Below are 17285 nucleotides of genomic sequence, written 5' to 3' on the forward strand. Positions count from 1 at the left end.
AAGCCCTGGTGTTTTGTGTTGTTTGGGCTACAGTGTCTGTGTTGCGCGGAGCCATGAGCACACTAGCAGCTACTAGCCGGCAAGTAGCAACTAGCGGGCTCGCGTACCGGCGGTTGGGCCGTCAAATTCGCTCTGAGCGCCGCGCATGGCTCCATACAATAGAGACGCTTCGGGTGAAGTTACCTGTTTATTACGTCCGCTAGCACATGAGCTAACGAGCTAATGAGCTCGCTAGACCGGTGGCGGGGTCGTCTAATACGTCACCGCCCGGCTTGCTCTGTTGATCCACATTACAGAGAAAGTTAACATTTTATTTAACACGTTATTCAGCCTGTGGCTAGCGCTGAAGACGTGTGGACCACAGGCATGCATTTGATTGGCAGGTGAAGGTCAAGCGGAGCATATTTTCGGCGCATCCGGCACGCCGACAGCATCCGACAGCTTGGAAGAGGAAGTCTATATTTCCGGATTTTCCAGCACCATTTTACATACATTGCCCTGCGATTGGCTGGCGACCAGTTCAGGGTGTACCCCGCCTCTCGCCCGAAGATAGCTGGGATAGGCTCCAGCACGCCCGCGACCCGCGTGAGAATAAGCGGTACAGAAAATGAATGGATGGAAGGATATGCACTTTTTTTATTCGTTCAAATTAGACAGGCTTGTTAACAACACTCTTCTCTGTCCAATTCATAAGACAGCTTTATTTTCACTTTACAGGGCCTTGTCTAAATTTGGTCAATTTTCTATTTTTTACACACAAAAAAATCTATATCTACGTGTCAGTTGTCAGTTTGCCCTGTTCTTTTTGACAAATTATTGACCAATGTAAAGTGCTGAAAATTTGATGATGTAATATTAATGACGCAGCAAACAAACATTCAGGTTTTTGGTTTGGTTTTGTTGACGCGAGCTTTCCGCCTGACGCCAGCGATATCCTGTATATCGTACAACAATAGGGATGTGCATTGGCCTGCGTCACGTTCCCAATTGGTTCCGTTCCACTATTCCTACAGGGCTTTATGGGACCGGTTCAGCCGGTTATGTGAGAATTCAGCAGAACTGGAATATCAAGGGAGAACTGCCCAGGCCGCAGTGTTTGTGTTCCTCAAGGGACGAACCGCTCGGACCGGTTTCCCGGGGTGGGGAGATGACGGATGGGAGGGTGTAAAACAATCTCACTCGCCATACTTTTCTCTGTGTGTCCGTATCACTCAGTCCATCTTTGGAGCGCGAGGGGAAAAAGAGGGGGAGCCGAGACAGTCGCCCCACCGTGTGAGGTGAGTTGTTGGGTGCTGAGGTGTTGCCTTCAGGGTCACACCTTTGCTGACAATATCTGTAGTGGTGTGAGGACAGGAAATATTCATGGGCTGAATAGGCATGAGCATGCATGCTCATTCATGTGTGGATACAGCTCCGGTTTGAGCATTTTTCTCATGTTGTCAATAATGGACGGTCAATGATTTCAGTACAGAGAAAGTCATCATGTGCTAAACAGTCACGTGGCTTTTCCTCTGCCTACCCCAAACTATCCATCAGTAGAGAATGAGGCTAGAGTATCAAAAGTTTTCAAAGCCTGGGGAGGGTTGTCGCGTGTCCTTTTGCACACTTGCACAATATCACAATTTATGCATAATGCAAAAATGCTTTGGACATTGTTTCTGCGTGTGTGTGTGTGTGTGTGTGTGTGCTTGTGTGTGTGTTTGATCATCAAAAAGACAGACAGGTCTTCTCTTGCACCACAGAGATCAGCCTTCGCCTGACACATCCCGACTTGTTTAGGAGGGAGTGTGACGATCAGGGATCTCAATGGAAACTGAAGGTTTTAATGCTCGCATTTATGACCTGCACATGAATAATGTGTTCAAAGTGACTAAAATCACTCCCAGTGAGCGTTTGTACTGATTCAAGTCTGTGTATTGTAACTCATAAAAAACTACACGTGCATTATTAACCTGACAGTTATCCAGCTGGAGTTAAAATCATCATGCACGAATCTAATTAGAGTGAAAAATAATGGAATGGTAAATTATAACATTTTGAAATTACCAAGCAAAGCATCAACATCTTCTTGTCATTTTTGCTTCCAGTGTCAGAATGACCAGTCATGGGTTTGATCGGATCACGTGTGTCAACGCAAAGCATGGTTGTGTGGATACAAAAAAATAAAAAATCCTGCTATTATTTCATTTTATTGAACACTTTTTCAGTACCCCAAAAGGATATTTGAGTTTTTATGAATGAGCTCATCTTTCTATTTGTATTCGTTAATCATTTTTATTTCATTTTTCATATTTTTAAACATTGTTTTGGCTCGGGCCTTTCTGTTTGGAGTTTGCATGTTCTCTTCATGCAGGTACTCCGGCTTCCTCCCACACTCCAAAAACACGAATCTTAAGTTCATTGACGACCAGTCCAGGGTGTACCCCGCCTCTTGCCCAAAATCAGATGGGATAGGTTCCACTCACCCTAATGCTAAATAAAATGGATGAATGGACGTAGTTAATTTAAAAAAAAAAGATATTTACTATTAATGTTCATGTTCATATTTATTTAAACCATATAGATACACACACACACACACACACAACCAATATTGATCACGGAAAAAAATAATACAAATAGATTTTCAGTCTACTCCACAACACTTCATGGAACTCGGTTAAGCAGTGTTTGCATAATCTTGCTCACTAAAATATAAACAAACAGATAAATAAGGCTACGCTTGGGAAAACCTCCTTGCGCTTGCACTTCAGGGCAATTGGTGGAGGTAATACACCAAGTTCCTTAACTGTCTGACCTTGGCAGAGGTCAATGTCTTGTTACGCCCTGTTGCATTGAGCATGCGATAAGTGCACAGTCAGGTTCACACGCACACGGAGAGCCAAGAAGAAGGCTCCATGGTAAAGGATGTTTTCAGGCAGTCGGGTCTGGCGCCTTGCTCAAGAGCACCGAAGAGCACTGCCAACTCCCGTACATTGCTCCATTGTATGACTTGAATCAGTCACTCTGCAGTCAAGTCAAGCCGCGTGTAAAAGATCAGTGGCATCCAATTCCTCTCTTTCATGTTACACGCTGCCTCTGGTGTGCCAATTTGTGAATTTTCTCCTGACATGAAGACATTCTCGAAACAATCGCACACACACATTGTTCTGCTGACGTCGAGAGGAAAAAAAGCTGACTTTCGTGTCGTTGACACACAAAGTTCACGCTCGCTTCTCCCGGGCCTGGCTGGACCGGTTCAGCCAGTTGTAATAATCGTCAATATGACAACCAAATTTTGACAACCAAAATGCGGTGCAGTGGATGAATGCAGGTGCATGAGAAGGTCCTCAGGCGTAACGTTTTGTCATTTAGCATTGACACCCATGCTAGAGTTACAAAAAGAAATATTGAACTCATTCATTCTTTCAATAAATATCTACTGCTTTTCCAATCGCGGGTCATTAGTGTATAATAAAAAATAAACGCCTCAAAAGGTCATTCCCTTTCGAATTGGAAGCCAGAGGAAACTAGGGCGTGGCAGCGTATGGGGGACGGTTCAAATCAAAGTAGTTTTTGCCAGAAAGAGTGCGATTCTCTTTTAGCGATGCTACCATGGCATGTCCGCGGCGTTGCCTGGTAGATAAGAACTAAATGATCTGAATGGAGTGAACGGGCGAATATGCAATCTCTTGTAGGATGCTGGTCAACTCTGCTTTGTTGGGAATTTGGAAGAAACCAAATTGCCAGAGAAGATCATGTTTTAAGTAACATTTTAATATTCTTAATAATCACACAAGTTTAGAAATAACCATATTTAACACTGTCCATTCACTCTAATAACAAAACAAAAAAACAATTTGGGGATGCTAGTCTGTCATTTTAGTCTATTTTCGCTTATTATTTATAGGCTACAAAAAAAAAATCTTGAATTAAATAAAGAACAAAGAAAGACATTCAGTTTTTCTGTCCATTTGGTTGTTGGCTCTCCCAGTCCCTATTGTTGAAATGCTATTTTGGTTTGAGCCAATTTGTAATCTAACAACCGGATAGCGGTGAAGTTTATTCACCATTGTGTGGTGATTTGATGAAGTTGAGTGTTGGTCGCTCATCTTCAGAGCAAAAACCTAATGTGTCCTTTAATTACACTGCTAATCAACACCTTTTATCCATTTCTGTTGGAGATTCGGACATGTATTGTTTTAATTTGCCTCTCTTACTTCAGAAAAAAAAATAAGTGATTTCTTCATTTACACAGTTATCCTTGCAAAGAAATTCCCCAGTCTATATATGGTCATACTTATTTACATAAAGATAGGCAGATAGATAGATAGATAGATAGATAGATAGATAGATAGATAGATAGATAGATAGATAGATAGATAGATAGATAGATAGATAGATAGATAGATAGATAGATAGATAGATAGATAGATAGATAGATAGATAGATAGATAGATAGATAGATAGAGAAAGAGAGAGAGAGCGAGAGCATGCTGAAACCTTTTGAAGACAACTTTTTTTTTTTTATGCTATTTGTTTACTGAGGTTGTTTTTTAGTTGATTTGTGTATTGGTGAAATACCACCGTGCTTCTGTTGTTGTATTTTCATGCACAGTATAAAAATAAATATCTAAAATGCTATATATCTGTAAAGTCCCTCAAAATAATAATTCTGCCTCCAGACTCACGCTCAACGTTAAACGTGAGAGCCTGCACGATGGAGAGCTTCAGCGAGCTGCTTCTTAAACTCAGGGAAGTCCATGAGCGAGAGCTTGAGGGTAAGACGAAAGAAAAAAATGGGAAAAACACATTTTTTGTTGATTTAAAAAAAAAAAGCATAATACTTTCAAATGCCGCACAGCTGATTGTGCTGTGTGTTTAACTTTCAGGGTGGCAGATGAAGGTGCAAGAGTTGTCCAACAAAAAGGGCTGGTGAGTGGAGGCTTCACCCTCGCACTTTCGTCTGTCTACAAAATCTCCTTTCCAAACGTTTGACATTCAAGAGGAGCAATCGATGAGTCGAGCCACTGCGACTGAGCCGTCCGTGTACTCCACCAGTTACATCTTGTCCATGTTCAACTCTCAAAGTAGCTCCTGTTCGAACATGTCCGATGCTGACTCCAATAAACGTTTGTTTAATTCCCTTGAAAAAGTTGTATTGGAATGGAGTCGTTTAAAGTCCTTCTTGACACCTTTTTTTGAAGAAGAAGGTTTTGCTCACAGTCAGACAGGGTTTCCCAGTATTTCAGCTCAAGACCCGGGTTAACTTAGCGGGTTTGGTTCCAATACCATCCAAGTCTGCTCTCTCTAACTTTGTCTCCAAAATATCTGACCTTGGCTGCCCCTCTGACGAGTTTATTTCGAATCCTATCCAACCAGGTCGGCCCTACAATGAACCTCAACATCTTCATTTTCTTCAACTCTGCTTCCTGTCGTCTCTTCAGTGCCACTGTCTCGAATCTGTACATCATGGCTGGCTTCACCACTGTCTAACACACCTGGCACCTTCCTCCACCCGTTTCAACATGCTTGGACTCGTACTTTACTTCCTTACCACACTCACCATTGCTCTGGACGGTTGACCCCAAATATTTAAAGTCCTCCAGCCTTGCTATCACTTCTCCCTGTAGCCTCACACCTCCCCCACCACCCCTCTCATTCATGCACATATATTCTGTCTTACTTCGGCTAATCTTCATTCCTCTCCACCTTTCTAACTGTTCCTCCACCTGCTCCCTGCTTTCACTGGAGATCACCATCCGTGGGAATTGCAGTCTAACCTCATCTGTCAGCCTATCCATCACCACTGCAAACAGGAAGGGGCTCAGGGCTGATCCCTGATGCATTCCCACTTCCACCTTAAATTCGTCTGTCACACCTACAGCACACCTCGCCGCTGTTCTGCTGCCCTCGTACATGCCCTGTATTATTCTGACATACTTCTCTGCCACTCCAGACTTCCGCATGCAGTACCACAGTTCCTCTCTGGGTACTCTGTCATAGGCTTTGTCTCAAGCTACAAGGACACAATGTAGCTCCTTCTGACCTTCTCTGTACTTCTCCATCAAAACCCTCAAGGCAAAAAATTGCATCTGTGCTACTCTTCCAAGGGATGAAACCATACTGTTGCTCACAAATACTCACTTCTGTCCTGAGTCTAGCCTCCAATACTCTTTCCCATATCTTCATTGTACAGGTTTTTCTCTCATTCTTGACTGTCCAACCTGGCATATATGAGCCTCATGTTTATCCTTTGCCAAACCCACCTTCACCTTACGTCGCATTTCTTCATATTGTTGTCTCCTCTTCTCAGTCCTCTCAGTGTCCCACAACAAGAAGACACACCAAGTACTCTCCTGCCTGTTTCTCTGATCACCTTGGCTGTAGTGGTCCAGTCTTCTGGATGCTCCTCCTCCCCCGCCGAGAGTCTGTCTCACCTCTTCTTGAAACGCCGCACAACACCCTTCCTTTCTCAGCTACCATCACATGGTTCTCTGCTCTGCCTTTGTCTGCCTTACCTTCCTCACACCGCCGTCATTCAGTCATTTTACACATCACCATACTATGCTGTCTAGAATACAATTATATTTAGAATGGGATGTATTTAGGTCGGGACGTATGTGTGCTTTCAGTGATACAAAGCGGATGGAGGAGCTGTTCACAAAGAACCAACAGATGAAGGAGCAGCAGCGATTACTCACCGAAAACATCAAAACACTTGAGAACAGGTATGTACACCTTTTATTTACTTTTAAATAAAGATGTGACAGCAGGCAGCAATATATATGCAACAGTAATCTTTTTTGAAATGTTTTGATTACATTTCAATTTATTTCAATTCTTTATTTGTGTGTGCGCTGCCTCGCAGGCTCAGAGCAGGCCTGTGTGACAGATGTACAGTCACTCAAGAGGTGGCCAAGAGAAGGCAGCAGGAGTTTGAAGTCTCTCAGATGCAGACCATCCAGCACATCACACTGCTAGGTGGTGTTTCTCATGAATGATGACCGCACCACACACTGTCTGTTGTAATGTCATATCCCTTAGAAAGATTTGTTTAAATATATGAACAGTTTCGCTTTTCTTTTTTTTTTTTTTTTTTTTTTTGCGCCAAGGCTCCCTCTGAAGGCGGCACGATGGATGACTGGTTAGAGCGTCAGCCCCACAGTTCTGAAGACCCGGGTTCAATCCCCGGCCCCACCTGTGTGGAGTTTGCATGTTCTCCCCGTGCCTGCGTGGGTTTTCTCCGGGCACTCCGGTTTCCTCCCACATCCCAAAAACATGCATGGTAGGTTAATTGAAAAACTCTAAATTGCCCGTAGGTGTGACTGTGAGTGCGAATGGTTGTTTGTTTGTATGTGCCCTGCGATTGGCTGGCAATGGATGGATGTAATGGATGGAATAGACATTCTACCTATCGTGTCCAGAGGGCTTATATTTCACAATCAAGTTCTGTTTATGTATTTTTTTTTTTTTGCTCAAGGAAATGCAAATGGAAGTCATTTCCAATAATATCAATTCATTTTGGAGCAATCGGTATTCTACACATAAAAAGTTGCCCCGGGAACACCCTTTTTTCTCCGCCAAAATCATGATGCCGCCATGTCTTGGTGTGATGTTATCATCAGAAATGGGGACTATTTAGCTGCATAGCCATTGTGAACTAAGGATAAGTAATAAGACAAGGATAAGACAGTAATCCCACCTCCATCGCTCGGATTTTGTTCCAGACCACACCCGCAATAAGTGAAATCCGCGATATAGAAATACCCTATTAAATACACCTTAGGCTTGTTCTAATTACTTTTACGGCACTTAAATTTGTATAAATTGGGATTGTCCTTATATTCTTATCGAACACAACAGCACCCCAAAATTATGTTCAATCGCTAATTTCATCCATCCATCCATCCATTTTCTGAGCCGCTTCTCCTCACTAGGGTCGCGGGCGTGCTGGAGCCTATCCCAGCTGTCATCGGGCAGGAGGCGGGGTACACCCTGAACTGGTTGCCAGCCAATCGCAGGGCACATAGGAACAAACAACCATTCGCACTCACAGTCATGCCTACGGGAAATTTAGAGTCTCCAATTCAGGCAGGAAACCGTGGGAGGAAACCGTAGTGCCCGGAGAAAACCCACGCAGGCACGGGGAGAACATGCAAACTCCACACAGGCGGGGCCGGGGATTGAACCCGGGTCCTCAGAACTGTGAGGCTGACGCTCTAACCAGTCGGCCACCGTGCCGCCCGCTAATTTCATATGCTAAAAAAAAAAATCACTCATTTTCAATGATGTCATTGATTAAAATAGCAGAATATGGCACCAGGTGCCAGCCGTGCCCATCAGAGTCTGCAGTCTCATGATGTCATCGACCGTGCACACAAAAGCAAACGCCTCTGTTATGTCATCTTCTAAAACTCTTTTTCTAGTCTTAGAGCTATGAATGATTCAATAAATACAATGAGCTGACTAACTCCGTGTATTATGCGGAAATTTATTTGCATACACTTACCTCCATATGGTCCATGCGGCTTCCACCTGCAACGATGCATGACAGCAATCAATTTTAACAAAACGAGCCTGCTCAACTGTATCTAATCTCACTATTTTCACTTATTATTGTCTAAAAAAAAATAATGCATCCATACTTTCAATATAGGCGAAAGTTACGTTGCAGGTCTTGCTTCTGCAGAACGAGTTTTTTCAGCACTTCTCAGACATTTTTAGCATTCAAGAGCATTTATAGACTTTTTGTCAAGCTATTTTCACCACTTTCAATTGGTTAATATTACGTAAAAATAACAGAAAAAGTGGGGGCAGACCAAAAATATCGATTTGTGAATCAACCAAGAACATGTACTAGTATAAGGAATAAGTAGTATAAGAAGTCATTAGGCTGATGTGGAAATCATGCAGATTTCGAGCAAATCTATCTGAAAATCAGAATCAGAATCATCTTTATTTGCCAAGTATGTCCAAAAAAAACACACAAGGAATTTGTCTCCGGTAGTTGGAGCCACTCTAGTACGACAACAGACAGTCAATTGACAGAGAACACTTTTGTGACATAAAGACATTGACAAGAAAATATGTCTTCAGAAAACAAGCCTAAAATGACTACTGAGTCTGTTTTGGAATGATTGTTTTTTAACAGACATGATTTCAAAGTCCAGAACTACCTTTAAAGTGCATTTGTTAAATGATAGTATATACGGAAGTAAGTGTATGTTTTACATTCTTGTTTACTCGCGCCGTCAGTATCAATCATTGCAAAGTGATAATTTCATGACATTTAAACAAGTATGCACTAAAAATGCACACAAACACACACACACACACACACATTCATTAACCGACTGTTGATGTGTCATAGCTGGAGAGACAAATATCCTAAAAAAGGAAAACAGGAGACTACGAGATGAGATCGAGAATCTAAGAGAAGCATTAATGTGAGTACATGGCGACATGGAGACAATAAAAATCATTTGTCCAGCAGATTTAACAGTGACCTCTCATCGTACAGCAACACACCTCTGGAAGCCAAACCAAACATCTCCCCTGACCTTTCACCTTCTTCTGGACCTGTGTCTCTCATTGGCACGGCAACCGGGAGGGGCGCCGCCGACCAGCCAATAGATGGCAAAGTTGGACTGAAAGCAGACACAAACCAAAGGGCTGATGGTAAGGTTGAAAATCTCGCAGCAGTCAAGGAAGCTTTTCTCTCTCATAATTCCGGTGTTCTAAATTATTGGCTGTTTCTTTTCGACCTAACAGAACCTCAGTCTGAATTTAGACAGCTGCAAGCAATGACCAAGAGCCACTTTGTAAGTTTATTTTTTACGCTGTCCTTGTACAGTTCCACACGTATTGCGTATCTCTGACTAGGATGCGATGTAAATGTCGTTATTTACATTTATTAAGCTGACTACAAGGACAAAAATGTTTTTTGTCCAATGCTGACCTGTGCAGTGGAACCATAGATGTTGAACACATTGTCTTGGGAATAGCCAAAATACTTTTTTTTATAGGAAATAAGGGCAATTGTAACCATCAGTTCGAGGGTCAACCTTTTGCCAGCATAAAAGATATTAGCTGCAGTATTGACGGAAAGTCAGCAAGCTATCCACATGGAAGGAATATAATGAAAAAAATATGCCATATACCATTATTATTACATACATAATATTATTATATGATTATATACCATTGCTTATTTTTTTCTCTTCCTGAAGGCTGGATCGACTTTGACTTCACCATCCTGGAAGACAGACAATAGCGCAACACATGGCGAGAGGAGGTAATTCAATTCGGTACTTTTTAAAAAATGATTTTGTATTTTTTAAATAGCAGCGATTCCCAACAGAGGTTATCTCAAAGCACTACATGTGGAGCAGGTCTAAAGCTACACTTCTCACATAATAGCTGGGTTCACATGGAGCCTTGTATTCCGATTATAATTGGTTTAGTAGCCCAAAAAAACGCTCCATATAACACCTCAGTCGGAATAAACACACCAAAACCGAATGTAATTTCATTCAGATTCACAATGTGGAATATTGCTTTTGCCAAACCGATCAGAAGTACATTTTTGTCATTTAAACTGTGAATCGGAATGGCTGCGCTATGTCTGCGCATGTTCTGTTCAATGTGTGGTGATGTCATCGTTTATGCCTTTGAAACATAGCAGACCAGAGTTGGTCTGTGACGGAGATGTTTTTAACTACTTGTAACTTGTTTTTATCAAGTAGTTGCTTTAACAAAAACAATCACAACTAGTGTGCTAAATAGATGACTGATCTCCATTTTGAAAAATCACATGACGTTTACGATCTGCACATGTCACGGCTGTTGTGATTAAATGGAGTGGCCCATGTCAGCGCCAGATCGGAATGACAAAAAAGTCTTGTCCTTTCGGTCATCACGACCCACAATTGTGTCAGTGTGGGAATGTAGATCAAATGGTAAATCGAGAGCTTCGCCTTTCAATTTAGCTCCTTCATCACCACGAGAGACCGATACAGAGTCCACATCACTGCAGCCGTTTGCATCACTGCAATCTGTCTGTTTCATTCCCACACGCATGAGCAAGACCCCAAGATACATGAACTCCTCCACTTGCGACAGGATCTCATCCTTGAACTGGAGAGGCCACTTCACCCTTTTCCGACTGAGGACCATGGCCTCAGATTTGGGGGTGCTGAGTCTCATCAGTCGCTATACACTCGACTACGAAACACTCTAATGAGAGTTGAAGATCCAACGGAACCACGTTATCTGTAAAAAGCAGAGACTTAATTCTGAGGCCACCCAACCAGACCCCATCAACACCTTGGCTGCACCCATGTAGGCTAGTTTAGTGAACTCCAATGCACCCTCCAGGACCATTCTGAGGTTGTAGAGCTGGTCCACTTTTCGACAGCCAGGGCAAAACCCACACTGCTTGAGTGATTGATTGACTGTTCATCCTGTATTGATTGTTTTAACATTAATAATGTTATGGTGATGAGCAGTATTAGTAGTACTAAATTAATTATATTGATTAAGGTAAGACAACTTGTACAGCTGTGTCGTGTGAGACCTTTCACTCAAATATCCCGAAAACCTAAATAAAAACAATTTTGTTTGGTTCATTCCTCTCATGAATTGTATTTTGCTTTAGATCTCACATCACAGGAGCCCTGGACCAGCCGCCCCCAGTCCCCTCTCAAGCTCTTCTTCTGAAGACCTCCTCTTCCTCGCTCAATGCCGACATGAATCCAAGCAGACACGCGCTCAAGGCCCCCGTCCCCTGCCGTCCTCAACCAATAAAGAGCAGTCATGTTCCCTTTCCTTGGGGTCTACCTGAATCTTCTGCTTGGGCTTCCATGGCCACTTCAGGTACAAACCTGGTGAGGCCCCCTTATCTAAAATTGAATCTTCCTCGATTTCCCAACTTGGTTGTACCTAGCCAGCACACCGGCCTTTCCAGCAATCAAGATCATGTTTATGGGTCCCAGTGGCACAAGCATAGCAGCTCTCAGGGCCCCATTAAAGAACCGACCTTGGTATTTAGGGTGAATAATCTCTCGGAGCACACCGAGATTCTGGGTAAGTCCCAGGAGAAAAAGGAAATACAACCGTCCAGCACCGAAAAGGATTCTGGGGACGGACTCAGAGATCTCTGCGATGGTCCTCTAGATCTGTCCGATAGAGGAAAGTCCAAATCCAGCCAAACGCCAAAACATGAGCTTTCTCTGTTCTCACAAGAGGGAGAGGATGTAGACAAGAGACTTGACAAGGAATTGAGGCAGAGTCTTCCCACACATGGTCAAGTGGCATCACCTTCTGCTTCTCCATCTTTGCCGCCACCTTTACCTGTGTTCACACAACTGGAAGAAGTCACGCAACAAAAACACAAGGTACCTAGACCAGCCATGGAACAATGACATGAGTGAAAGGGAGAACACGTGGACATCATCTGGTCTGTCATATCACGGTCTTATCCCAGCAGGTGGTAAAAGAGCATGTGGAGCAGAATAAAGAGGCAAACGGAAAGACAGAACAGAACAATGGGAAGAAGGTGCCTGCCCTCACTATATCATTACGACCAGGTAACCACTGTTCATGTATAGCAGTATGGCAAGGTGGATTTAACTCAGTCATGTCTTGTTTCTGGAGCAGTAGTGGTGCTGGAGACCCTTCAAAAGCAAGACGCCTTCGCAACAAATGGAAAGGTAAGATGTTGCTGAGACCAGTCAACTTTTTGTATAAAAACAAGATGAGAGGAACCGGCTGTTTCAGGGTCGATTTCAAGTCTTATTAAGTGCCGTTGCTTGTGACGTACTCGGAGGGTGGGTGGTGAGGAACGATTGTCTTTTCCCAACCATCAGATGATTTTCTGGCATGTCCGAAATATGGTGGATGAACAGTTTGTACAAATGCTATGAGGAATGTTGTTACTTTTCCATATGCACCTGTCTCTTGTCTTGTGTCTTCTGCACACATTCATCCGCAAACATCATCAACAACAACCGAAGCACTTCGTTTTGTTGTTCACCTTGTTTTCACAACAGGCAACTAATTTTGCAACTATTTCAATAATGAAATTAATATATCTGCCTCATCACAGTCACCACCGCCACCAGTTGAGCCAGGAAGCTCAGAGAAACAGGTAGAGGAGGATGAAGAGGAGGAGGAGGAAGAGGGGAATGTATCAGAACAGGAAACCAACCATAGCTACAAAAGGAAGAAATTATTTATGGACACGGAAATGGACCAAGACTCGGACACAGACGGTAAAGATCACTTTTAAGTCTTAAGTAAGCTTCTCACTCACACAGGTGCGGTCTTTAAATGCTCTTCTATTTCCCTCACAGCCATGGGAAAGGCAAAGAAGGTCAAGATCACCTTGAGAGCTCATGAGAAGACCTCCAGCTGACTGGAGTGGACTTGAGTGCTATCACATTGAAAAAAAACTCTGAGGAGTAAAATAATTTACTTGGAATTGGGGATACACAAACTATTAGAGTACATTAAGCATTTGGTCATTGAAGTCTTAAAAGACATTTAGCCATTTTCAAAGTACAACCCCAATCTCAATGAAGTTGGGACATTGAGTTAAACATAAATAAAAAACGGAATACAATGATTTGCAAATCACATTCAACCTATATTTAATTGAATACACTACAACAACAAGATATTTCATGTTCAAACTGATACACTTTATTGTTTTTCGCAAATAATCATGAACTTAGAATTTTATGGCTGCAACACGTTCCCAAAAAGCTGGGACAGGCTCATGTTTACCACTGTGTTACATCACCTTTTCTTTTAACAACATTCAATAAACGTTTGGGAACGGAGGACACTAATTGTTGAAGCTTTGTAGGTGGAATTCTTTCCCATTCTTGCTTGATGTACAGCTTCAGCTGTTCAACAGTCAGGGGTCTCCGTTGTCGTATTTTACGCTTCATAATGCGCCACACATTTTCAATGGGAGACAGGTCTGGACTGCAGGCAGGCTAGCCTAGTACCCGCACTCTTTTACTACGAAGCCACGCTGTTGTAACACGTTCAGAATGTGGTTTGGCCTTGTCTTGCTGAAATAAGCAGGGGCGTCCGTGAAAAAGATGTTGCTTGGATTGCAGCATATGTTTCCCCAAAACCTTATGTACCTTTCAGTATTAAAGGTGCCTTCACAGATGTGTAAGTTACCTATGCCATTGGCACTAACACAGCCCCATCCATACCATCACAGATGCTGGCTTTTGATTTTTGTGTCCATAACAGTCCGGATGGTTCTTTTCCTTTTTGGCCCCGAGGACACGATGTCCACAATTTCCAAAAACAATTAAAAATGTGGACTCGTCGGACCACAGAACACTTTTCCACCTTGCATCAGTCCATCTTAGATGAGCTCGGGCCCAGAGAAGTCGGCGGCGTTTCTGGGTGTTGTTGAGAAATGGCTTTTGTTTTGCATAGTAGAGTTTCAAGTTGCACTTACGGATGTAGCGCCAAACTCTATTTACTGACATTGGTTTTCTGAAATGTTCCTGAGCCCATGTGGTAATATCCTTTACACATTGATGTCGCTTTTTGATGCAGTGCCGCCTGAGGGATCGAAGGTCACGGGCATCAATGTCGGTTTTCGGCCTTGCCGATTACATGCAGTGATTTCTCCAGATTCTCTGAACCTTTTGATGATATTATGGACCATAGATGATGAAATCCCTCAATTCCTTGCAATTGTACGTTGAGGAACATTGTCCTTAAACTGTTCGACTATTTTCTCCCGCACTTGTTCACAAAGAGGTGAACCTCACCCCATCATTGCTTATGAGCAATTCAGGGAAGCTCCTTTTCTACCCAATCATGGCACCCACCTGTTCCCAATGAGCCTGTTCACCTGTGGGATGTTCCAAACAGGTGTTTTTCCAAACAGGTGTCCTTTTTGCCACCTGCCCCAGCTTTTTTGGAACGTGTTGCAGCCATAAAATTCGAAGTTAATTATTATTATTACGTTTATCAGTTTTAACATTAAATATCTCGTCTTTTTAGTGTATTCAATGAATATGCTTTGCAAATCATTGTATTCTGTTTTTATTGATGTGTAACGCAAGGTCCCACCTTCATAGGAATTGGGGTTGTATTTAGGGTTAAACGTTCATGAACTGGAAACTGTCTCTTAAATGTTAAACAGTCTCTCACCCAGCGAGAATGCCCAAGAAGCAAATACATTGAGAATTATAAAGCTAGTTAAAAAGCAATCCTTAAACGGCCTGCAAATATCCCCCAAGTGACTATGAGTAGTAAAGGCGATGAAAACGGAGCACGGCAGCCCCCGAGTGTCTCAACAGTGACGCTCTCTGGAGATGCCTGCAAATTGTTTCTCTTTTTTTCTCAATCCTAAAAAAAACCCAAATGACAGCAGCCGGTCAACTTATGCAACACTATAAGGGCAACGAAACTGAAACACTGTGAATTGAATGGTAGCAATGAGTCTGTAAGGAACACTCTTCAATTGTCAATTCCACAGGTAAGTATTATATGGTATTCACACCAAATTAGGAAGCGCTGTGATTGCTGACTTCTGTTTATTGAATGCACTTAAATGGTAAATGGGCTTTCTCTTGCATAGCGCTCTTCTACGTACAAGTTTCTCAAAATGCTGTCACACAGTTTCCTAATTCATCTACTAACGGCACAGACATTGGGAGTTCAACTTCTTGTACTACAATAATTTGCCATTTATATTACACAGTAATTATCAAATAATGACTCTATTTTGCGTTCAGCAGTATAGACTATATGCTTTCAAACACACTCACCAAGTTTCAATACACACTGTAATCTTGTTCATGAAACATGTTCGGAACTACTTCACTTTCCTGGCATTGGTGTCACCGTTGAGTTATTTTTTTACCCTAAAGTCCCCCTCCTCTCGCCTTTAGTCTCTTAAGTGGCCCAACAAAGGAGGGGGGGAGAGTGGGAAACGAGTAAACAACTTCCTCTTCCTCTTTTTCATTTTCAAAATGCACATATTTCGCAACTACTAACTTTCCACTTACAGCTGTGACAGCATCTGTTCATACGGAAGGGTGCGTGCGATAAAACTACAGTTACCCTGTTGGTTTAATAATAGACTGCTGCAAAGTCACTGTGGCTGTTGTCCACCTTGACAATGCTCAGTTGAATTACTGGGTCATTATTTTAGTTCTCCCCATGCAGTACATTTGCACTTTTTGAGTAGATTTCTTTGTTTTGTTTTTTTTTTACATTTGTCTGTATCCATCACGTATATGAGTAGTCGATTTTTTTTCCTGTTGTAGTTCATTTAATTAAATATACATTGAAAACTGACTGTGTTTGTCTATCTATTTACTGTGATACAGGCAATTAGGCATTATGTGGATGCACTGAAATGTGGCTTTCCGGGTACATTCTTTGTCGTCACTAATGCAACATCATGTACACTACGTAAACAAGAGTTCGGAAACAGAAGTAACAACCTAAATTCTACTGTGGGAAAGGGATTATGCAAAGTCTTGTGGTGTGACAATCTTTGATCATCAGGTTTCTCAACTGGTCGAGTAATTTTGTCGAAAGGAGATCGTCTCTGTGCTCAGCCTCATCAGGACTTTTGGTTCCTTAAAATCGTTGTCCAGCGCAACAAAGCCCCAATGGGACCGGAGACCACAGCAGTTAAATATATTTCTTAACAACAGTACAAGTGAAGTGCAACTGACAATGGATTATTTTGTGTCAATGTTATTTACAGAATGTCTCCTGAATATAGTAAAAGGTTGAAAAGTATCCATGCAAGGATGGTGGTCAAGCTGTTCATCTAATTTTAAAAAGGCAAACAAAAGTGTTACAGTTTAAACATAAGGTAGAATATAACATTAAGATCTATTTGAAAATAAAACAATCAAACAAGCTCAACTAAATATGAATATGAAAGGTGTCATGTGAAGGCGATTCCAATTGTGTAGGCTCCTCACGCATCTCACTTTGCGTAATTGTCACACAAGTGTAAAAGGAAGTTAACCACTCAAAGATGAAAATAACAAGTGATGAGGCTGGAGTCTTCCTGCTTGGAAGGTGAGTCGGCTTTATTTTACAAAACAGCTGGTGTTTTCACATTCTTTTCTTTTTTGAAATAGATGTGGCAAAAAAAAAAAAAAAAAAGTCACACAAAGCTAAAGAAAAAGCCAAAAAACGGGATGCAGAGATAATACAGTACTTTGGAGCAGTGGTTAATATTTTTGGGTGTTCCGAAAAGCAAAGTACAATTCTACACCCACAATTGAATGCTTGCAAGATTT

General features: G+C 42.1%; 1 protein-coding gene across 4 annotated transcripts; it reads left to right on the plus strand.

The window, feature by feature from the left end:
* The first annotated feature begins 1125 nt into the window (after positions 1–1125).
* rbbp8l (retinoblastoma binding protein 8-like) lies at positions 1126–16320 on the plus strand. 4 transcript variants are annotated; one of them, XM_061767875.1, is made up of 15 exons: positions 1173–1277; positions 1716–1819; positions 4665–4760; positions 4872–4914; positions 6615–6710; positions 6851–6963; positions 9353–9428; positions 9503–9660; positions 9754–9803; positions 10212–10276; positions 11639–12377; positions 12467–12569; positions 12640–12692; positions 13088–13253; positions 13335–16320. In XM_061767875.1, exons 2-15 carry the CDS (start codon positions 1807–1809, stop codon positions 13394–13396), a joined length of 1833 nt encoding a protein of 610 aa, XP_061623859.1. In that variant the 5' UTR covers positions 1173–1277; positions 1716–1806; the 3' UTR covers positions 13397–16320. The 4 variants fall into 4 exon arrangements, with proteins under 4 accessions (XP_061623877.1, XP_061623859.1, XP_061623869.1 ...); XM_061767885.1 differs by having other exon boundaries at positions 12470–12569; XM_061767893.1 differs by lacking the exon at positions 1716–1819 and having other exon boundaries at positions 1126–1277.
* Positions 16321–17285: the final 965 nt, after the last annotated feature.

This window comes from Phyllopteryx taeniolatus, chromosome 1 (genome assembly GCF_024500385.1).
Source record: "Phyllopteryx taeniolatus isolate TA_2022b chromosome 1, UOR_Ptae_1.2, whole genome shotgun sequence".
NCBI classification, from domain to species: domain Eukaryota; kingdom Metazoa; phylum Chordata; class Actinopteri; order Syngnathiformes; family Syngnathidae; genus Phyllopteryx; species Phyllopteryx taeniolatus.

Excerpts from the sequence above, each read along its gene's own strand:
- rbbp8l (XM_061767875.1), top strand. Across the intron at positions 6,964-9,352 it reads CCAGCACATCACACTGCTAG|CTGGAGAGACAAATATCCTA; the intron begins GTGGTGTTTCTC and ends GATGTGTCATAG. Across the intron at positions 12,693-13,087 it reads CCTTCGCAACAAATGGAAAG|TCACCACCGCCACCAGTTGA; the intron begins GTAAGATGTTGC and ends GCCTCATCACAG.